Consider the following 23,850-nt stretch of genomic DNA (forward strand, 5'->3'; position numbering starts at 1 on the left):
CCAGGAAAAATGTTACTGAATTTAAAATTTGAAAAGCACACTTCTAAGAAAAAAAAACAGTCAGCACTGGAAGCTGCATAGATATGGACTTGTCTGAAGGACTGGACACACATTCAAAAACTTTGGGGGGAAAAGAAAAATTAAAAGAATCTGTCAGTAATTCACTGCTACATGCCAGGCAAGTCCCATTCTGTCTAGACAGTTCTTCGCTGTGCTCACCACCAGAGAAGGGTGCCAGATCCTCTGCTCTAATTCACCCATCTGTGAGGTTGGGAATAAAAATATTTCCCTCTCAACTCCAGATCTGTCACATGGACTAACTGTTCTTTTGAACCACTTGAAAACTTCAGAAGAGATAAGCACTATTTTATAAACAAGCTATAAAATCCAAACAAGTCTCTTTTGAACACATCTTGTTTCAACTTCTGTTTTACTAACCTCATTTGAGCTCATTAAATCTGAAGGTTTTTTTAAACTGGATTTGCTGTTCATTTTTTAGCTGTTTGTTTATAGTTATTTGAAATAACTATATATTAGAATAAAAATGCTTTCTGATGTTCTGGGTTGGCTATTAATATTCTGATGCATTTCAGTTTGAAAGGGGTAATCAGTAGATTTGAAAAGCTAAACAGACTGTTAGATATTGCAATTAATTTTTTGAGGTTTTATTAACATTCATTCTATTTAAGTTGGTTTTGAAGAGAAAGGATTTGAGGAAGGGAAAACCCTGAACTTTACAATGTTGTCTTATTAAATTAAAAAAATGATGGGCAGCTTTGCCCTTGTTTTTGAAATTCCGTAGTCATCTTTGACAGGTGAACTTTCAGAAGGACACAACGATAATTCTTGAGTTTTATCACTTAGTGACTAGCTGTACTGGAGGGATTTAACTTGGAAGAAACCAGCTGCCTGTGGAGCTTAGACCCTCACATTAACAGCTGGAGAAGCCTTGTCATTTGCCATTGGTTTTCCTGATGGATCACTCCGCTGATACCCAAATTAGTATATATAAACATTTCTCAATCATGTTGAATAGTAATGATTATTGTTAAATCATTCAAATATTAAATTAGACTAATATGAGATAAAATGGGTTTCCTTCCCAAGCCATTGCTTTGCTTCCTCCATTTCCTGAGTCATTTTGTGGAAGTCAATTAAATTAAAATGACTAGGAGTCTAGAAAGCCACATCTGAATTGAGCAGATCTTCTGACAGTGGGCCAGGGAGTGCCCTGTTGTCCACAAATCCCAGCTGGTCTGCCCACTTCTGCCATTCCACCCTTTTCTCCTAGGTCTTGTCTCTCTTTGTAAAGCTCTAATTAAGGTCATAAAATACTAGACACAATTTTAAATTCTTAAATAATGTGACACATTATTTATGGGACTGTAAGTGTTGTAGGTATTAAAAAAATAAGAGTGGTTCCTCTGATAGCATTTCTCATCTGCTAGTATTTTAGATTAACATTCAAAATGCATCATCTGTGCTAACATGCACAGGAGGAGAGTAGCTTAGGTAAGGGAACTCAGCTTAAGGCAGAAGAAATCTTTCACTTGTTATCTCAAAAGGTGCTGTTTTATGAGATCCAACTATTCTTATTTCTTCTGCTGTTTCTGTGGAATTCACTTCAGCATTAAAACATCTACCTTACTACTGGAGGTGCTGAAGAAGTCAGGGAGGGTACTTAAATTTACACACTGACATTCCTGCCACACGTGAGGTTAATTCAGTGAAGTGCTCTTTTATTTGGCCTGTGTTGAAGTGGAAAGATGTGAACTGATGAGGTCTGCGTTCTTTCTTGAAGCTACCAGTTCATTTTTGGATGTGTTGCTGCTAAGTGTCTGTGCAGACTGCTGACACATGTTCCCCAGCTTATTCCTGGCTGCTTCTCAACCCACAGTAAAAAGAGGAGACCCACCTCCCCCAGTTTCCCCATGCTTGCAAAGTTGTGTGCTTGTTGATTTCTGAAATTTCATTCTCAGCAGTTGATTTTCTTTATGGGAGTGCTGGGAAGAGGGGAAAAAAACAACCAAGCAACCAAAATCACATATGTGCTGTCTTTTGGGCCACTTTGTGGGGAAAGTTTATAGTACGCTGCTTCTGTTGGAATTAGGTAAGAAGACTGTAGGGAAGTTGAGTCTCCGTGTAATAATAATAGGGTTTCCATAATGAAATTTGCTTCTTGGGATCAATGTGTTAAGACCCAAATGAATCAGAAGCACCTGCTGTTTCAATAACGTGGAATCATATGGCAGTGAGATTTGCTTCAATACTTGTTTAGATTTTATTGCTTCACCATAAGTAAAGTATGTTTCTTTTCCTGAATGAAAGTAGTAAAAGTATTTTTTTGATTCCCTCATGACTGCTTCTCTTGTTGGTGTCATGAAGGAGACCTTTAGGATGTTTATTTAAGCCTTTTGAAGGTCAGTTTGCAAGTATATTTTCCAAACCAGAATTCATATACATATTTATGCATTATTAAACACATATACTACATTTCTGTATACATGATGCTAGTCTTGCTTTTTTAAAGAACCGTGGGGTACATATATAGCAATACACATTGAGGGTGTCATGTAAAGGTTTATTTGTGAAAGAGGGCATGAGCATAAATTACCTTCAGTGGGAGATAAAGATTCATACAGTTTATTTTAAAAACACTTTCTGTTCAGTGACTCATATTTGCTGCTTGGAAGTGTGCATAACCATTAAATCTCTCATGTCTGTCATACTGTCTGGCCAAAAAGAAAGTTAGATATTATCAGTGGTATTGCCCTTGCTTATTTTTTTGTATCGGTACCTGTAGTTTCTTTTTGTAAATGTGTGCTTCTTGAGCTGTCCTGCAAAGGACCAGGGGTTGGACTCAATAATCCTGATGGGCCCCTTCCAACTCAGCATACTACATGATTCTATAAGTTGTTTGCATGAGAAGTAATGCGTCATATACCCAACTGTTTAGACAGTGGGAGAAAATAAAGTACCAAATTGGAAAAAAAATGCTTTTCTTGAAGTATTTTTATTTTACCAGAAGGTTTTTGCCAGTGTTAGTGAACCATTCATGAAAGTGATATTTCAAAGTAATAGCAGCTCCTTATGTTGGTGTGTTTTCTTTTGGGAAAAACTGAATGATAACACCTCTCTCAAAGGGAGGAAGATGAACTGGTAAATGAAGGAGCATGGACAATATTTGCATGCAGTGAGTTAAAATAAACTTTTCAGCAACTCTACACAGAAAACATCTTTCTGATTTTTTTTTTTTTTTTTGATAAAACCTTGTCCATGTTGTTTTAAAACATCTACCCAGTCTGAGGTCAGTTCTCTGCCAGGCATTTCTGGTGCTTGAGGGACCCTGGCCTTGCTCCAGCTGTGAGCGGGGAGCGAGTGCCTGGCTTGAGGACCGTTAGTGGTGGCGCGCACGCAGGGGGAGAGAGGGGGGCCATGACCGCCATATTCGGCCAGGGTGTTTAACATTTATGGAAATAGCCTGTTTGGTGCTTCCCTCCCCCTTTTTCCCAGTGCCCTCTGTTAGCTTTGACATCTTTGGTTTCCATAGAGATCTCAAGAAGTTGCAGCAGTGGTTTTATACTTGGGCTTGGCTGAAACAAAACCTTGGCAGTTGTGACCGTTTGGCTGAGAAACCTACCTTGGCTCAGTGCTCTGAAATGCTTTTGAGGACTTACACTGTTCTAGTATAAACTGCACTCTGGTTCTTTTTTCACCATTTGAAAAGCGTTGTTAAACCTGTGATCATAGTATTAACTGTATAAAGTGGTTTGATTTTTGAGAGTAGGAAGCAGTCAGCCTGTCCTTTCCTTGGTGATATGTGAAAAAAGTCAACGAGTAGTTCAGTATACCTAGATGCAACCTGGTGCTGTATTTCTGTGGCACAAACTTTGTTCCTGTTGTTTTGGGTAGTGTTAACTAGAATAAACAGTGTGATAGGTTCTATTGCTTAGCAAAGTACAATTTTGGGAACACCTGCTGTCCTATGGTAATGTTAGTTTTGTCTAAAACTTATGTTGTCATCTTGTGTTTTAGAAAGTACAACAATATACATTAATAATTCAAGCTACGGACATGGAAGGAAACCCAACATATGGTCTTTCAAACACAGCAACTGCTGTCATCGCTGTGACAGATGTCAATGACAATCCTCCAGAGTTCACTGCCATGACTGTAAGTACAGGATGGGAGTTACTGAAGGATGTGCATATTTATAGCCATTATCCACTTTTCTCATTATATTCACAGACAGCAAATATTTATTGCTTATTAAATACTACGCTGGCAGGCAGAATTGAAATATGTGCAGAGTATAAATCACTTAGGTACAGTATTCTGCTTTGGTCAAAAGGCAAAAGGTGACAAGGGAATCAAGCCATCGGTTCTCTGGGTGGCCTCAGGTAAACTTCATTAGGTAAATTGTCAGAGCTCCAGTGAAGAGAGATGCGCTCCCCCACTTTGATGAATATTCAGTATGAGAAGTTTTCTCATGCTTCTCCAGACAAAGTAAAATGTTTTCTTATCTTTTGCAGTTCTATGGGGAAGTGCCAGAAAACAGGGTAGATGTGATCGTAGCGAATCTGACGGTAACAGATAAAGATCAACCCCACACTCCTGCGTGGAATGCAATGTACCGAATGACTGGAGGAGACCCGACAGGCCGGTTCACCATCCTCACTGATCCCAACAGCAACGATGGGCTGGTGACTGTTGTAAAGGTAAGAGATGCTTATGTTTCAGAGAATTAAGCAGAGATGGAATAAGTGGGAGAACATTGAAGGGGGGAAATGTGAATTCCTGAGGCCAGCATGAATCTGGAAAGAAAATGGATTGGCACTGTCTGTCTCGTGGAACTTTGCAATCTGTTTCTTCGAGTGTTACCTTGCTTACACTGTCTGGTAATATTCCAGCTTATCAGTTTTAAAAATCAGGCTAGGTTGTTGAAAATGATGGATTTTGAAGCTTTATTTGCAAGTAGTTAGAAATTAGTCTGTGAAAAAGCATTTGCTTAGCATTTTTTGCTAGTCTGAAGGAAAAATGTCCTACCTTGTGGCCTCCGTTAGTAGTCATGCTTGTTGTCTGCACATTTTATGTCAAGATGTTCCCATTAAGGGACAGATATAGGCAGTCAAAGCACAATCAGGAGAAAAAGTGATGGGGGAGGCTACTTCTACAAGAGACATCTAAAGAGTGGCATTTTTAAAACCTCATTTAAATACCTTTTATGGAATAACCTGTCTATCTTCGTTCCCTAGCCAACACAGCTCTGTTGAGGGGTGGCTTGTTTCAAGTGATAATAACAATGTGTTCATAATTAAACTACCAAGCAGTAGACCTTTTCTCATGGCCTTCCAATAAGTGTCTCATCTCTGATTTGGCCTGCTCTGGTTTTGGCCGATACATTATGAAGTCAAATGTGAGAGGCCATATTCCCATTTGGAAACTAAACATTCACTTTTCTCCTCCTTTTCTTTTCTTTTCTTTTCTTTTCTTTTTTTTCTTTCTTTTCTTTTCTTTTCTTTTCTTTTCTTTTCTTTTCTTTTCTTTCTTTCTTTTCTTTTCTTTTCTTTTCTTTTCTTTTCTTTCGTTCTTTTCTTTTTTCTTTTTTCTTTTCTTTTTTTTTCCTTTTCCTTTCCTTTTTTTCTTTTCTTTTCTTTCTCTTTTCTTTTCTTTTCCTTTTTTCTTTTCCTTTTCTCTTTTCCTTCCTTCTCCTTCTCCTTCTCCTTCTCCTTCTCCTTCTCCTTCTCTCCTCTCCTTCTCCTCTCCTTTCCTTTCCTTCTCCTTTCCTTTTCCCTTTTCTCCTTTCCTTTTCCTTTTCTTTTCCTTTCTTTTCCTTTTCCTTTTCTTTCTTTCCCTTCATTCCTTTCCTCTTTGTTTTTTGTTTTTTTTAATATTCTTCTTCTAGGTGACAAAAGATACAGCTATTGTACAACTATAATGGTAATTCACACTGGGTTTTTTTTAAGAACTGTCTCTGTTTTATAACTGCTCTTCCCCAGAGGTATAATTGTTATAGTGCAGTCTTTCAGCAAGAATTATGTAAGTGTCTATGCTTTTTAGCACTCCTTTAAGCACACAGGCATGGGAAGAATTGGAAGCCTGCCTACAGTTTTTATGGCATTACAGTGAGTTGATCTGTCAACCTGTAATGAAGATTGGATTGTCTCTTGTCACTGACTTCATACTGTCACATGCCAACTGTCCCCTAAGGTACAGGGTTTCTCTTCAGTCTAGAACTTTGTGAGTAGCACAGTGCACGGTACTAGGGTGAATCAGGTCTCCAGAATGCCTCGCTCCTGTGCAGCATGACAGAGGAACTCTAGCCTGAAACTGTTTTTACTCCTCCTTAAATTGGACTTCTGGCTCAATGAGGAAGTCTCAAAACTAAAGGTTGTCTGCACTGGCAATATGGGAGCCATATGTATACCAGAAGTAGGGGTAGCTGGATTACCAAGAGTCTTTCCAGTGAATCATTAAGGTCATGAGAATATGACTTGTGGGGTAAGGTATGGTCATGAAGTCGTTTGAAGGAAACTTTCATCCTCCTAACGAAAAGAGCAGCTTTCGCTCTCTCCCAGGAGAGCTCTTTAGGAGCCACATGTGAATGCCTGGCACAAGCTGGGGATTTTTACATCATTTTGTAATTAAACTATTTGTTCCCTCATTTACCTCTAATGGCAGTACCAGAATAAGTTAAATCCAAGAATGACAAGGTTTCTAGCTGTTCTGACTTGAAAACTGCTGCTAAGCAAAACCCAAGCCCATGGTCTCCTGTTGAGGTGATGCATTTATTCTGTTCTCTTTAGACCCTGTACTCATTTTTGAGAAAAGCAGTACAAGTAACGTTTAAAAATGTGCATGAAATCAAAAATGTTGTTGTGTGTCCATTGCTACTGTTAGTAAACAATAACACTTCTCTCTTTGCTCTTCCCAGCCAATTGACTTCGAGACCAACAGGTTTGTACTTACTGTAGCGCGAAAATCAAGTGCCTTTGGCTAAGGGGATTCAGCATCCTCCTCAGTCAACAGCAACTGTGTCCATTACGGTTATTGATGTGAATGAGAGCCCGTATTTTGTTCCAAACCCTAAGCTTGTGCGTCAAGAAGAAGGGCTACTTGCTGGTAGCATGTTGACAACTTTCACTGCTCAGGACCCAGATCGTTACATGCAGCAAACATCTCTAAGGTCTGTATAAACATTATGCAGTTATTTAACAACTGGAATGCAATATCTGTGTTCTGGAATGGGTGGAGAGCAAAAAAGATGACGTAAAATGACTGCATTTACCGTGGCATGTAGTTGTGCCAATACGTCCTGTGGCTTTTGTGCAGCTCTCCCTAGAGGGATTTTTGCCTGTAGAGAAGGTGACCTGACCAGCATTCATAGATGTGTAAGCTGGGTCACATTCTCATCCTAAGCCGCATTTCATCAAGGTAGAATGCAGTTGTGCGTCTGTGTTGATGTTACACCCCAACATATTCAGTCAGAGCAGACACATGCTTGTGTGAACTAAGATAATTTGTAATTTAAATTCATCAGTAATTTCAACATGGCAGCAAAACCACATCAGATTGTTGATCAAATCTGAAGGGTTTTCTTTAGATTTATTCTCCATCGGTGCAAAGTGCTGCTGTTGTCTATCTTTTTCTACTGATAGCTATGATCATAATTTGAATAAAACTTTGCTAAATGAGACAAGAGAAGAAGACATGGAAATCTTAAAGCATGCTTTCTCATACCTCGTATAAAACATGGTCATTAACTGTGAAGCTGTGGCAGGGACTTGCCTTGGATCAGAACTCAGCTTATCCAATATTTTTTTTAGCTCATGTAGAAGAGATTCCAGAACTTACTTTCTGTCTTTCCTTTCAAAATCAAGATTATTACATTTTATTTTCTCTTCATTGTGATATTTTGCTCGTTTCTGGACATAACTGTCACAGACATGACATCATGAGGACTCATGTCAGATACTAAGATAGCTTGCACTTGATTAATGTCAAAGGGCAAATTATCAGATAGAAGGAGGGTTTTGAAAGACACTCCTCTTTCAAATTATGATGAGAAGCATGCAGTAAAACTCTGAAAATTAAGTGATATTGGAAGTGCTAGAACAGTGTGAGTTAGTGCGACTATAACACTCTTTTTCCACTTTTACCTCGCTCCGGCTCTTCGCACATGGGTGAAAGTTAGTATGAACAGCTCTGTAGGTATAGGAAAACCAAGAAGAATCCTTAATGAATATTTTAACTGAGTCTGGTATTTAATGTTATGTAGTTTATGGTAATTTATGATCCTCCTGTTACATGATAACTTACTGGCAAGGGACTTGAGAATCTAAATGCAGGACTGGTTTTAATATGTATTTTCAAGAATTTTAGTCATAGGGCTTGATAAATGGAAATTTGTGAAATACTATCTCCAAATTCCAAAATGTGTTCAGAATGCAAATTAAATACTACTACTGTCTTTGTTGTCAATATTTATGTCGACAAAATAAATAACACAATTATGATTAAATACACAGGTACTCAAAAGTTTCAGATCCTGCAAACTGGCTGAAAATTGACCCTGTTAATGGACAAATAACTACTACAGCTGTTTTGGACAGAGAGTCGATATATGTGCAAAACAATATGTATAATGCAACATTTCTGCTTCCGATAATGGTATTTATCAATATTGTATGTTTTTTTCCAAAAAGCTTTCTTTTGTGTGCTTGAATGCCTTTCAGTTTACTGGGCAGAAAAAAGCATATGCTTAGAATACATCCAGTTGGAAGTCTGTATTTCTATCAGACTTTGTATATTCCCAGCTACTTGGAAATGGGCTGAAAAATAATTCTCTGAGTTTGTAGAAAGGCACTGGCTAGCTACATTAGTTGAGTTTACAGAAAATTGAAAAAAACTGTATGGGAGTGTGGTACATTGAGTGAATGCACAGCGTGAGTGGATTTTGGGGGAGTAACATGTTGATGGAGGGGTTTTATATTTGCCACATTCAGGCTGCAGCAGTGCAGAGGGAAAAGTATCTTTTCATTGTCGGTTTGTTAATGACAGTTGACACTGCTGAGAAATGAGTCCTTTGTTTTCAGCTGGAATGCTGTACTGTTCATAGCTGATAGTAGAAATATGGACAGACGCAGTTAGGAACATTCTCACATTTAAAGGGGAGAACTGAAACACTGGGGCTATTTGCCTTGGAGAGGAGACAAATGGTAAATGTTGTGACTGGAAGCTAGATCAGCTGCTTCCATACTTTGGCTCTGTTTGGAGAGAAACATAAATGGGAACTGGAAGATTATAGGAGGTAGAATGAGAAACCGTTATTCATTATACTAAGAATTCAGTGCCAAATTTTCACATAAATGTATGACTTCAGCAAGGTTTATGGAAGCATCACATATTTGTTATGGATACGAAGAATGTCTAGAATTAGCATCCTAAAAGTCAGTATTAGAGGAATTTAAATAGCACGCTTGTGTGGTAAAGGGTGATCATAAGTCTCAAAGTACAAATAATTTATCCAGAGGACAACTATCAGAATTTGCACCTTCTTCTTTGAAAACTTTTGGTGTGGGCCATCTCTGGAGATTAACTGTCTGGTCAGTGAAGGGGTTGAGTCCCTGATATGCAGATCTGCAGTTATTTGCTGAATTTGCGGAGTAGGAGCCATTTCTCTGAGAACAGACTACATAAGAATTAGTATGTTATCAGGAGCAAGTGACAGTGTTAGATTGGTTTTGTAAAGACGGAATCCCAAAACTAGGTAGACATGTACATGGTAATTGAAAAGTGGTTGGTATAGCTTTATTTAAGTAACTTTGCAAATGGAAACAGTTTCATATTATTTTCTTTTCTTTAAGGAATACCTCCCGATGAGCGGAACTGGCACACTTCAGATATACCTGCTGGACATCAATGATAATGCCCCCCAAGTGCATCCAAAAGAAGCCACCACTTGTGAAACACTACAGCCTAATGCTATTAATATCACTGCTGTAGACCCTGACATAGATCCAAATGCAGGCCCTTTTGCCTTTGAGCTGCCTGACACACCTGCTAGTATTAAGAGGAATTGGACCATTGTTCGAATTAGTGGTAATTAACATTATAGAAATCTTAATAATTTTTTAAAAAACTATGTCTTCCTGTATTTGACTTTGGTTTACTTTTTATTTCACAACACGCACTGATTTTGTTAATAAGAACAGGAAAGCATCTTAGTGTAAGTTCCCTAAAGAACAAGAAATTTTAAGAAAGAAAAGAGAGTAACAGACTTCTGGATTACTGTGAACATAAGTGTCACGTAGTGGTTTGAGCAAGAAGTTAAGGCAGAGCTCAAAGATGAGCCATTTTTGCCAACACGATTTTAAACCCATGTGACCAGTACATTACTTTTTAATAAGTGCTTTATTTCACACACAGGTGGATCACGCCCCAGCTCTCCCTAAGAATCAGGTTTCCTGGAGGCCGGTATCTATGATGTGCCCATAGTAATTACAGATTCTGGAAATCCACATGCATCTAGCACGTCCTTGCTGAAAGTGAAAGTTTGCCAGTGTGACTTAAATGGAGACTGCACTGACGTTGACCGTATTGTTGGTGCAGGGCTGGGCACTGGTGCCATCATTGCGATTCTGCTTTGTATCATCATCTTGCTCAGTGAGTAGATGCCTTTCTTAATCCTAACTCCTTTATTCTTGTTTTGCAAGTACAGTCTTATGTTTTAGTCTCAGGTAGCTTGACAAAGACAGGGGAGCTATTAAAGTCTCAGGTCCAGGAATTGTTGCTGCATGGTTCGGTGTTTTGAGCAAGTTTGAAAACTTTCTCGTAGTACAGAATTTGGAGTCTGTGAGACAGTGTAACTAGCACTTGCATGACAGTCAAGCCCCACAGTGGATTTGTGAAAGAGATTTTCCATTTATACCCGTGGGCGTAATGTTACATCAGTGAAGTGACCGAGTTGAAGGTGCGCTAGTCCCCAGACATCCAATCTCTTTTGTGCTGCTTGTATTGCGTGGATTTGATGGCACCACAGTAAGTAACAGTGATTTTAAGGAATGCTCTGGTGTGACTACTGTTGTGGTTCAGTTTAATGAAAGTAGGCTGTTGGATGATTTTGGAATGTAATACATCACAGCCCTTCACATAAGGCCTGAGAGAAAGGCAGCTATGCGGGAACAAAGATGTGTGTGTTTAAGTACTGCATAAAGCTGTGCTAGTATTTTATTTTGTATCAAGTGCATTCAATAAGGGGAATGACTAAACCATCATGACTAAGTGTCTGTCCTGTGTAGTAAATTAGATGCTAGCTCTCCTCCACATTATAGTTAAGTGATTTCCCAATGTGGTGGAACACAAGGAAGGGATTAGCCTGTTCATAGTATACTATGCACCAGTCTAGAACATAGAAATTATGGAAAGAAGTAATTTTTAAAAAATAATATTTGAGCCTGGCTAAGCCAGGACTGTACACAGGCACACGTATAATTGTTTTCTTGATACAAGATACTTTTTAAATGTTGGCTATTAAATTAACAGAGCCTTATGAAGGAGAGATTCTTTCTTCATCTAGTGGTTTATGAAGCATAGTCTTTCTAATTCTTTTCTTGACAAATTTATTTTGCAGATCTGGAATGGACTTGTGACTTTACAACCTTGAATATGTGATTGATTCCAATCAATTGCCTATAGAGGCCTGAGTTTAAACATCTCTTGCTTAGGCTGTCTCCTGTCAAATTTTTCATTTAACCCACACCTCATCCAGAACAGTCAAATCCAACTTCGTTGGCTTTTTTTTTTTTTTAATTTAAATCTTGGTGTTAAATTTGTGCAATTGTTCATGGCCTCCTTGTTTCAAAATTAAGAAGACATGGTTTTGTTTCTTCTATTTTTATATTACAGTTTTTAGTTTTAATGTTTCGTGGTATGGATGAAACGCCGTGATAAAGAGCGTCAGGCAAAGCAGCTCTTGATTGATCCCGAAGATGATGTGAGGGACAACATTCTGAAATACGATGAAGAAGGGGGTGGAGAAGAAGACCAGGTAAGGAATGATGAGTGGTTTTTATGTATAGATTTGCACTTCACCTCTGCACTTTATCTATTTGTTTCCATTGACACATTATGATAGGTAGCTAATTTTTGCATTAAATACTGAAGGCAATAGGTGATGTTTTCAAAACATTAAATAAAACATTGCTTTCTTATGCTGTTTTTTTTTGTAGTCCCAGATATACCAATTGCTTGCCGTTTGGATAGGATGTAAAACCAATATCTTGCCCTGTTACAGCATTCAGACCAGATTCCAGCTAAGGCTGTTATATTTAAGTGAAAGTTAAAATCCTCTCTCATTTATGTCTAAACTTTCTTCGCTTTTTGTGTGGGATCTTGTTGTACTGAATCACCAGCTCAGAGTGTCTAATAGCATCTAATCCAAATATGACCCTTTCTTGGTGGTAGGTGAATGCCTTTCTAGATATACAATAATGTTGGCTATTGACAGATTGGCCACCACTGGGATTTCAAGCTTGGAAAGTATTTAGGTTTCAAGTAGCTGTCAGGGCACATCTGTGTTTATTCAAATACCTTTCCAAGCAGGTGCCATATGCATTTACTCTCATGTCACCTCTAGTTGAACCACTGCTGATATGTCAGAGGACTAGGACTGATGTGTATATGCTAAGAATAGCTCCTTTTTTCCTTCTCTCTCTAAGTTAGTGGATTTCCAAGCAGTGCGATTTCCTTCCTTCAGAGGAATTTTTATTAAGTGCTTTATGAACATGACAAACAGTAGATTTATGCACATTATTAGTGGTAGAAGTAAGTCTAATAATTACAAAGAGAGCAGTGGATATAATAGAGTCTAAGAAATTTTCCAGTTAAAAGCCTTGAAAAATTAAGTGTAATTCTACCACACATCCCCAGTCTGAGTCATCTGGCACTTGAGTGTCTGAAAAGTCTCTCCCTTCACTGGCACAGACTTTTATAGTTTCCTTCTGCTCATCTGTTGTTTGTCTGAAATTTGTGTTCCCCTTAGTAATTTCCATGCTTCTGCATTTCCCCAAGTACTGTTCCTACTTCCTGGCTTTTCTGCATAATGTTCTTTTTTAAGCAGTTTGCAGAGGAAACCTCAGTTTATGCACTTTTGGAAAATTGCTTATGTTGTTAAATAAGTGAAAACAACCCTTTGGTCTATGCATATATGCCAGTTGTTTGTACATAGATAGTTTGAGTACGAGAACTTCATCCTGTTTGTGCATCTGCTATTGTACAAAGAATTACAAGTTTTTTATAAAAATTAAGGCTTCTCAGTGCTGTGAGAACTAATGTTTCAGTTCACATATCCTCAGCTCTTGTCCACCCGTAATTCTCTGGAGGATCTATTCAGCAGTTGTACGGAGTTTTGATTTTAATTATTGTCCACACAACCCTCAGGACAGAGTAAGGTTTCTCTAGTATATTCCATTGGGAAGTCATAGGTGAGGCTAGAGTAGTGTTGGGAGAGGTTGTAGTGCATATCAGAAACTTTAAGCATTGTAACAGTTTACAATGACAGTAAAATAGAAATGGCTCTGAAGTCTCTCCTCTGACCATCTTGTACTGTGCACCTCTCCAATGAAGTGCTGTCTTAGTGAGATGGTTGCTGTGGCAGGAGGGTAACATTCCGTGAATGCCATAGAGATAGTGGGATGTAAACCATCCATAAACACAACCTTTCACCAGCAGTGAATGAGGGTACTGCAGGCAATGAAAGGGATAAATTGCAAATGGGTGGAGTAGCAGTAAAATAGTAAGAAATGTGAAATTAGGATCATTTCTTCTCACTGTGAGCATGGAAGGCATCTAGTCCACAGAGAGGTTTGAGGGCTTCACAAAAGATTCAATGATTTTTTAGCCATAAAACCATACTTACTTTCTTAAGACAAATTTTAAAGCCACTATTGCCATTTAATTATCTTTGCTGCCAGACATGTTCAGGTACACTGAACCATTGAGCAGTAGGACTGGTCTCTGAGGGTCTAAACCATCTTACACACGCTCCAAATGTAACAAACAAGTCAGGAAGAAGAAATAAAAGCTCACAGAAATATAACAAGCTTTTATAACCACTTACGTAGCTGGAGTTTTTAGACCACTGGTAGGGCAAAAAGGGGGTAGATTCTACCATAGCTTCAAAGCTAGGAATTTGTTCCTATCCAGAGTGGCTGAAAAGAAAGCACAAACTTTTCATGTAGGCACTTATTTTTCTGTCTACAGTGGATGATGTAAAAAAGTTCTGTCTTGCTTTTCAGGAAGCTTTTTTTACTTTATTTTGATTTGGCATTCTGTAAAATCTAAATTTTGCCTGTGCTTAACTAGAGATAATAGTTCCTAGGTTTGTTTCTTCCTGGTTCCCTGCTGGCCCCCCTCACCTCCTTTGCCCAGGGGACGGCAAGAGGATTATATGTCATTTGATTTTATTTGGTTTTGCAGACATTTTATATGAGATTTAAGAACTTGGAATGCAAAGCTTTTCAAATGTCCCAACAAGTTCTCTACAAGTAGTAATCTCATTTTGGCAAACTGTGGCTTAGCAAAATACTGCATAAGCAAAGCTGTGTGCAGAACATGGTGGGCAAAGGATGTTGGCTATAAAGATCTGCACATTTTTGTCAAAGTTAAGAAAAGCATTTAGTTGTAAAAGTGAAAATGTTCTAAAAAAGCATGGGACTGACATCAAAAATGTATTTTCAGAATGAGGCCTCATAGGGTAGATCTGCCATTGTTCTATTAAAATAAAAAAAAAATTATTTCATGGTCAATCTTGAATCCAGAAGTCATCAGCAAATGACAGAGGAAAATGCTCTGTATCAATATTAACGTTTTATGGTGCATTGTCCCCAAAACCCTCAGGATTGATTAAACAAGCAGTTTCAGTAGAAGGCAAAACACAAGGTGACTCAAACACAGAGCCATCCTGCCCAGGGTTGCATCACATGCGGTGAAATAGAAGGGAATACTCAAAGCTTCCTGTGAATCTTAGTGAGAACAATATTTTAAAAGCTTCCGATATTTTCATAATCATTACCATTACCTCTATTTATAGCTAGCAAATTAGTTTTTAAAATCACATGCTTTTCTAGATGAATACTTGAAAATTTTCCCTGTGTGGCCTCATATTTCCCAAATGTTTAGGTAACTTGAATATATGGCTGGTAGGGCTTGAAGATAAGTGACAGAACTTTTAGGACTCTCTATATCCTGAACCAAATTACTTTTAAACTTGTGGCTTTTCTCTTAAAGTAATTGATTTATTTGAGAGGGTTTATTTATTTATTTTGAAACTATGCAGTTGGGTTTCCTTAGCTGTCATGGCAGACCCAGAAACATCTAAAGCATGTTTAGCATGTTCCTTTCAAACTCTTTGTATGTTCTTTCAGAGTAATGTCTCCTGTAAAAAATTTGATGCGTTCAAATTCCAGATAAATTTCTCTGAGTCATAGCAACTACCAGCAACAAGGGGAAATTCCTGTTTGGTTTTGTTTGTGTATTTTTTTTTTTTTTAATCCTGTGCTAGGAATTCCAAGGAATCATGATGTGAAATCTGTAATAAAAGAGCAGTTTAGTCCATTGTGTAGGTCTTCTGTTAATCCCATCTGATGCCATCTTGGCCTGCTTTGTTTTGTGTGACAGACTGAATTCATGTAAAGAAAATTGAGGATCTTGAATGATTCAGTCTTCCTCTAGCCTGACATAGTGTACACAGGGTCATGTGACATCCACAACATTTCAGAAAAATCCTTTTAATTCTCTAAGTCAAAAAAGCTTTTGATCAGTGGGTCATAACTGAAGTCAGCCTGCTCACCACTGAAGAGCATTGTCAACACTGGAAATGTTCTGGACTGCTTTCACCTAAACTTGTGTTCCTCAGAAAAGCAGGCTGAAAAATGGCCTCCAAAAGCTGTGCAGCACTCCTGTTGTTCCAGGCAGAAACTCTTTCTTGGTTTTGTGAAAGATCACTGTACTAGCAGAAGCTGGGAATAAAGGAGGAATGAGAGGATGCAGAGTTGTTCCAGATAGAAGGTCTTGGCTCCTTCTCAGGATTTTGTTTACTATTTTCTACTTTTAACAGTTTAGCTACCTGACTTATAGGGGAGTGGGCCATAAGAGACTTTGAGTCAGCATCATTCCACAGAAGTCAGTGGGACTGGTTTGCTGTGGGGGAGAAGTGTTGTTCATTTTGTGGTTAGTTTTGGGGTTTTTTGTTAAACCTTGGTATTTTGTTTTCTTTTTTCTAAAATTAATCTTAAGCTCATTGGGGTGGGGGACAGTATACTACTTCATATTCTGAAGCAGATGTGCCTAGTTGAGGTTCAGATTAAGAAACTGGTAGTGACTGTCTTGATTATTAATGGATGCATAATCTACAGCTTGTAGTCGTTTAGCAAATGGGGCGTTGTGAGGTACAAATGGCGAAAATTCTCCCCTGATACAATGTGCTGTGAACTTATAACACCATTCTCAGTTCCAAGTACCAAAACATGCTGTTGGCCAACCATTAAAGCACTTAACATGTGTCTGCAGCATAGTTCACGCACACAGCACATCACAACCCATAAGCATCACTAATTCATTTTCATCGCATATCTCGGGTCATTATTTGTGTGACTTACATCGAGGCAGTGGGTGCTTGATTGGGATATGTGCAGCATATGTCAGCCTGATAACTGTGATACATTTTTTTTCATTTAATTGCTTTTGTATACATCTCATTGCACAAGATGATTCTCTCCTCTCCCTTGAGCTCGTTTCTATAATGTTTTTTGAATTTCAGTAGTACTCCCTCATGCAGGTGGTCCTGTTGAAACAAGTTTCCCAAGCAGGGGGGTGGTATGCTTTGAAAGTATTGCAGGTGAACTGTTTTCAACATGTATGTTAATCTAACCCTCAAGTCTCCTCAGCACAAGAGTTACCAATGCAATGATTTTACTTTATTCAAAATAGTTTTCTTTCTGAGGATTCTCTATGGTCCTTCCTGTATCACTTCTTTATTTGGCATTAGTCAATAGCTTGCTTTTTGTCATGTTTTATTACATTTTTATGTAAAGAAGAAAAATAGTAACATTTATTTCAATGATGTTAATAGCGTTAAAAATAAAAGCACAATGATTTACTGTTATGTGTACAGGATCTAAATTCTAAACAGAAATTGCATCTTTATAGAAAGGGTAGCTTTGTTCCAGCATTTGTGTGTCATAAATAAAAGCAAATTAAGTAATCTTTCTGAACTTTTGTGGATTTGGGTTTTTTTCCTTATTGTCAGAACTTTCTGTATACCTACATTTTAAGATTATATTAGTCTTCTGTACTTGATCTTGTTACAACCTCTGCTGTATACATGATAATGGTCCGTACTTACTAGATAAACTTTATAAATCCATGTGATTATATTTTGTTTTTCACCGCCCTCTCTGAGTGTTATTCAGATAATTTACTCTCACTTTCTAACCTTTATTTTGCATTGCATTGAAGATGGAACATGTTTTATGTTCAGCAGTTTTAAAAGTAACAAATGAAATAATGGTTGCTAGGATATACCCTATGAATATACAATATTATAATTAAAAGGTAGTTATTTTGGGGATCGTGTTTGCTTACTAAGATGGTAGCTTCAATTTTTTGAATGAGTAACTCATACAATGCTCCTGTGGAGGAATTACTGTCATTCCTTGGTGAATCCTTATCTCATCATATGAAAAGTCATGTTACCATAATTCCATTACAAATTTGGTTTATTTTATCATATCTAAGACCTCTGCCTGTTACTGTGTTTTATCTGCAGCTGGAGTTTAACTTTCACCTTTTTTATTATTAAAAAATTTAGCATCTTGATTATCTTAAAAATTACTAACTTGTAATACTCCAGATGCATCTATAATAAAAAATTGGGAAAAGCAATATGGCAGAAATTAGTCTAAAAGCAAGTGGCAAATAAAGAGCAACTGTTGGCGCAAGTATTTTAACTGACCTCCCACCTGCAGCCTACATGTAGTCAATCCTCTGTGCTTTATTTTTCTTGAAGTCCCATTTTTTCAGCAAATGTAAGATTTAGGGTGGATTGGAGCGTTATGCAGTACTCAGGCAATATTTTAAGTGCAAATTTCTAACAGTTGTTTAGGGTGATGTTTGGGGGTAGAATGGTAAGATATAGCAGCATTGGGTTTTGCGTCCTTTTTCTTTGTTTTTAAAAGACCTCAGTGGGAACATTCAGCTTAAAATATTTCTTCCCTTTCATTCAGCTTAAAATATTTCATCCCATATCACTTGGAATAGACAGTAATTGTCTTTGGAACGCAAAGGAGAATGCATTTTTTTTATCCATAGGTACTTCATGTCATAATTTGCTCTGTTCTCTTTGGAAAAAAAAAATTAGTTTATACTAAGGCACCATCCTGTAGAAGGGGCAAATGAAATGCAAATTTCTGCCAATGTTGCTTTACATGCAGTTAAACCACAGCAGTTGATTGTGTTCAGTGAATGACACCATCAAATTAAGTGATCTGATGACAATGAAGTTGATTGTTTCCTGTATGGAGATAGATCTGAACCTTCATATTTATTTGCAAAGGCTGCATCCTTTGAAAATGAGAAACAGGTGTAGTGTTTTTGTTATATTACTCATATTTCCAGGCCTATGTTCATGACTACCAAAGCTTTAGTTCTGTAGAAGGTAAAACCCCAAGTCACCCCTAGAAGTGTATAACACAGTCTCATGAGCAGCCAGGAAATAAACGGAGAGCTCTGAGATAACAGAGAAGCCAGATTCTTAAATCATTAATGAATGTCAGTCAGATTCCAGGTACTACGCTGTTATAGTGGAAAGCTCAATTTAGATGTAATATATTACAATACTTTCAGAGTTTTCCTATCTCAAAAAAAGTCAATCCTGTCTGTGCATAGCATTTTATAGTTTCAGTAAGTTGTAGTTTCATTCTGTTGTTTGCAGTTCTGCTTTTTAATGTTCCAGTAAACATTCATATAAGGCAGGTTCAGTTACTGTAAGAATTTTTACTTTAAGTTTTTTTCCCCAGAAACTAAGTAAATCTTCACATTTAGAACAGCTAATCCAGGAGAAAGAAAAATGAAAGCTGTATAAAACTAGAAGTTTCTGAGAAACTCTTATTTCCTGACCTATCCCCCTCATTTTTTTTCAGGGACTGTAGGATCTGTTAACTGTCAGTCAGAAAGTGAGTTACTTTTAAAAAAAAATCTCTTCTTCTGTAACTGATGACTGCTGTATGAGGGCTTATTACTCAGGTGCTGTTGTAGGAACAACTGCCTTGCCCAAGAGGAAGTTGTTTAAGGAGGAGATTTTGGAGGCTGCATTATCTTGTTTCTCATTGATTACTGGGGAATATAAAATAGCCTTTTCTTTTATTCTGGATGTTTTTTCTATTCAAGTTGAGATACTTGGACACTACATATTCTTAAAGAAATGCTTTTTGGGGTTTTGGAGACTTCTGCGTACACATCTGGTAAGGGGGTTAATTCGTAGGACCTGGCTAGCAGATTTTGACATTGAGCACTGTCTCACTGGGATCTCACATCTCAGGAACCTAAGGTGTCAACTAGTAATGATGTAAGTCTTTGCTTAAAGCTGTCTAGAACTAAGTGAAGCTAATAAGGTCAATGTTGTATTCAACTTGGAGGGGAAGGGATTATTGGGGTTTTGGGGGGGGGGTTGTTTGACATTCATTGATTTTGCAAGATGCAACTTCTGATAAAATGTCCTTTTAGTACATTGTGATTTTATTTTATTAGGAGCAACCAGATGTTGCTTTTTAATACATATGGCAAGGCTTTTTTTCAGCAAGAACAAATATCGATGCCAAAGATGCTAACCAAAGAGACAGAAATGCTGGTGATTGCATCAGAAGAGTTCTACTGATAAAGTATTAAGGTTGTCATCTCTTTAACCACCAGTTATCTAAAAGGTAGCTATAGTGTCTCCGATGATCATAGGTCCCTTATTAAACAAGGGGAAAGACAAGGGATTGTTCAGCTTGCTTCACGTAGATTCCTGTCATAGAATGTGAGGTTTCTGTTTCCCTGTTGCCTGTAGACTGGGACTATCAGATTAGTCTTAAGTTTCTGGTATCTAAGGCCCAAGTTTCTTCTAGATGCAAAATGGGTGCAAATTTAGTAGCCATCCAATACAGGAAAACTAAGTAGATTCTCTCTTCCATTAACAGTCTAAGTTTGTCCAGAAGTTTGAGGAGAAAAACTCAAACCCTTTGGATTTTCTTAAGTCCAAACTGAAGGAAAGAGTTATTTGTTCTAGAATTGCAAGAGTTAGGCCTAAACAGTGTAAATAAATGCCTTGGACAAAAATTAGCAGCCCCATGAATTAATTCTCACAGCTTTCTCTGAAGTACACCTCCAGTGGAGGGACAAGTCTTGTTCCTCAAGAACTGCTGTCAGTAGTCTCTCAGCAGATTGTAATTATGAACAGGTTATATGGGAAAAGACTGGTGCAAAAACCAAAACACTGTTGACTTTTGGTCCTGAAATTAACAGTAAAAATAATGACCCAGAATATTGCTCAAAGCTGGCTGTCCCAGCTTACCCCAGCATGTCTTGTTCTCTCTCTGATGAGGTGCTTTTCCATTTAGCGCTCAATTCTGCAGTTAACTATCTTAACAAACTCTGCTTGGGGCTAACCTTAAAGTCTGTTCAGAAGCTTTAGGTAATATGTGAAAAACTTTCTCACTTTTCTATCTCTGAAAGCAGCACTGAGTAAAGAGATGGAACTTCAGCAGCCCTAAACAGCTTATACCCTGGCACTTTAGAACATTTTTACTTCTGTTACTTTGCAATAATTGAGTAGAGTCAACTTCAGACAGAATGTTGAAACAGCTGGAATCGTTGCATGATGCTGTGTTTGCCTGGCACTTAAAGCAGTTTGGGGAGATGGTGGATGACTTGCCCATACTCAGCTGATGCACAGCTAGTATTGATTCGAATGATACGAGGGGTTTGAGAGTACAATGGATCTTCTCTTCCTGTCTGGACACTAATAGACTTGCAAAATAAATTTCCTCTGACACAAGGCTAAATGGCAATGTCATAAATTACCCTAGAAAAGAAAACCAAAGTGGGAGTCCATGTAAGGACACATTCTGTACTGCTGTTACCTCATGGATGGCAGTCTTTACTGTGTTTTTAGCTATGAGATCCTGGATATGTCTCAAACTGTAAATACATACAAAAAGATGTCCTTAAGTGTGAAGATACTAGGCTGACTGACTTGATTCATTTTACATTTCTGTATGACCACTAACCAGTAAAAAAGAATTGTGTACATGTATGCGTGGGTGGAAAAAAAACATCTTCTCTATCTAGAATTGAAATGACCAGAGACTCTTCGGGTTTTAATACATTTTTATTTAACCATACCAATTTGAAGTCCTCCATAATGAAATGCTTAGAATTGAAAAAAAATGTATTTTTCATTTCTCCCTGTTGGTGTTTTCCACCTTTATCTCTTGGGTGGGTATGAAAAGTACTCATGTTACATATTTATAAATTCTAAAAAGTACATTCTTCTCTTTTTGATAGGATTTTCTGATAGCATGTCTCTAAACTATTTTGATATTACGTAATAAAAAGGAAAAGGATAAAAAGTTCTGTTCTGTTTACTTTTCTCCAGTTCATACCGCTTCCTGGAGATCACTTACTATTCTGTTTGGTACATGAAGTACCGAAGGGTAGGAGTTACAGCTCTGCCTCAAGGAACTTGTAATCTAATTAAAACATATGAAACTGCGTTCTCAGATCTCAGTGGAGCTGTTCCACCTTTTTTTTGCCTATATATTTGTGTGCAGTCATCTGAGGACCCAAGTAACAAATTAGAAGGTGTAGTGGATTTGGTAATCAGTTACTGTTCTCCTCACAAACCACCATCACTGCTATCAACAGATTTCTCCTCATGTTAGAAGTCTGGTTTTGAGGGTGCAGTAGGTCATGCTCTGAAAAAGGACCTACATCCCGTGAGGTAACAGCAGAAGTAAAAACTTGCATTCCTTTCTTGAGAAGCCAGTAAGAAACTAATAAAAATCTAATTGTCTGCACAGATGACTTCCAGCAAGTTGTGATTATAAATAAGATTTTTTTTCCAGAACATCAGTGTTGAAAAACGGATATTGAGGATTGATAAAGTAGCTTATTTAGGATGCTTTTTACCTTGCCCCACAAATAATCCAAGCAGTTATCTGGCATATGGTAGAGTTGGCATGAACCCCCATCTACTGATAGTTCTTGAACGGCATCCTAGAGCACGACTACCCTCTCGACATGACAACAGTGAGGTCATGGAGTCAGGTGAATGACAGTGCTGAAATGCATCACACTGTGCAAAGAGAACTGAGAACTGTGGTGTATCTATCTTAAATGCATAAACATTGATCTGATTAAAACTTTTACATACATACATGTTGCATATTGGAATTCATAGTGCTGTGCTAACTTCTTCAGTATGCCAGAGTTTGAAACTGCTGCATCAAGTACTTAATGAACAGATTCATGAGTAATCTCTAGAAAGTGCTTAGAATTAAGGCCAAATCTGAGGAGCTTTGTACTTCTTACGACATTTTTCCCCCCTTTGGGTTTCGTATTATGGAAGCCATATGAAATCAGCAAGGAGTCTTAAATTCATTCTTTGAAGGTATTAGAAAATGCTGCAGAGCACTGTGCTTGCCCTTTTCTCAGAATGGGTGATATTTATTTGCTTAGAAAAATGAGGGTTGGATTTGGCATCTTTGCTCTGTGCAGTAAATTATTGTTAGTAGGTAAAGTGTTTAGTCTCTTAATAGTACTACTCAAATCCTTACTTGTCAATGGAAAACTTATGAGAAGCTCTACAAATCTGATGGAATAGAATCAAAATGGTAGATGCAGAGAATATGAATCAAATAACATCTTGTTGGTACGCAAATAACAATGTTACTGACTTATTCTCAGTAAGCATTACAATCCTGAAAATAGGACCTCAGGTGAAATTGTACTTTGGGTTTTCCCTTTTTTCCTCATCATGTTTCTCCCTGACAGATATTGTTTGAAATTCTGCTAACGTCCTGTCTTTGTTTCATATTTTGCAGGATTATGACTTGAGCCAGCTCCAGCAGCCTGACACTGTGGAACCAGATGCCATCAAACCTGTTGGAATCAGACGTCTTGATGAAAGGCCAATTCATGCAGAACCTCAGTATCCAGTCAGATCAGCTGCTCCTCATCCTGGGGACATTGGGGACTTCATTAATGAGGTAGAAGAGTGAAAAAGAGTTTCCTCCTAAGATCTGATAAGCTTTTATGTTTTGTTTATTCTACTCTGCATGAGTAGCTGTTATGTTAGAACATAATAACTTTTTAAAACATCCTTAGACAATTAAAATTGTCTTGCTAGACAGAAGTAAATATGTTCTTTTAAAGTGCAGGCAAATTTAATTAACTTATTCAAACAGAAAGAGAAGATATATCAATTAACTTCTGTACATTTGTATTAATTGCATTCATAATACGTTATCAGTTGCAACCACAATATCTCCAAGCAGGATTATTCAGTGGGTTCCAAGTAATAAACAGACTAACAAAATTATAGTATAGGCTAAATTCATTTATTAACTCACAGTAATTTAATCGTGGAAGAAGTTAATTTTCATTCTCCTCATACATTACCCTCTGAATCCAGATAATAGTGGAAATTCACTGCCTTCAATAAGACCAAAGGAATTCCATCAAATACAGTTAGTGAGCAGGGCAACTAAATTAAATGTTATTTAAGTGCTTTTAATACTACTTTTCTTGTCA

At 37.6% G+C, this 23,850-nt stretch overlaps 1 protein-coding gene across 1 annotated transcript in view; it reads left to right on the top strand.

Moving 5' to 3' along the window:
• Positions 1-23,850, top strand: part of CDH2 (cadherin 2) — a 118,897-nt gene that overhangs the window by 87,100 nt on the left and 7,947 nt on the right. The window contains 9 exon segments of the mRNA XM_032697291.1: positions 4,036-4,173; positions 4,533-4,718; positions 6,935-6,975; positions 6,977-7,186; positions 8,529-8,670; positions 9,867-10,098; positions 10,429-10,665; positions 11,874-12,049; positions 23,142-23,306. Of these exon segments, the coding sequence (XP_032553182.1) occupies positions 4,036-4,173; positions 4,533-4,718; positions 6,935-6,975; positions 6,977-7,186; positions 8,529-8,670; positions 9,867-10,098; positions 10,429-10,665; positions 11,874-12,049; positions 23,142-23,306 (1,527 nt within the window).

Source organism: Chiroxiphia lanceolata, chromosome 1 (genome assembly GCF_009829145.1).
Source record: "Chiroxiphia lanceolata isolate bChiLan1 chromosome 1, bChiLan1.pri, whole genome shotgun sequence".
NCBI classification, from domain to species: domain Eukaryota; kingdom Metazoa; phylum Chordata; class Aves; order Passeriformes; family Pipridae; genus Chiroxiphia; species Chiroxiphia lanceolata.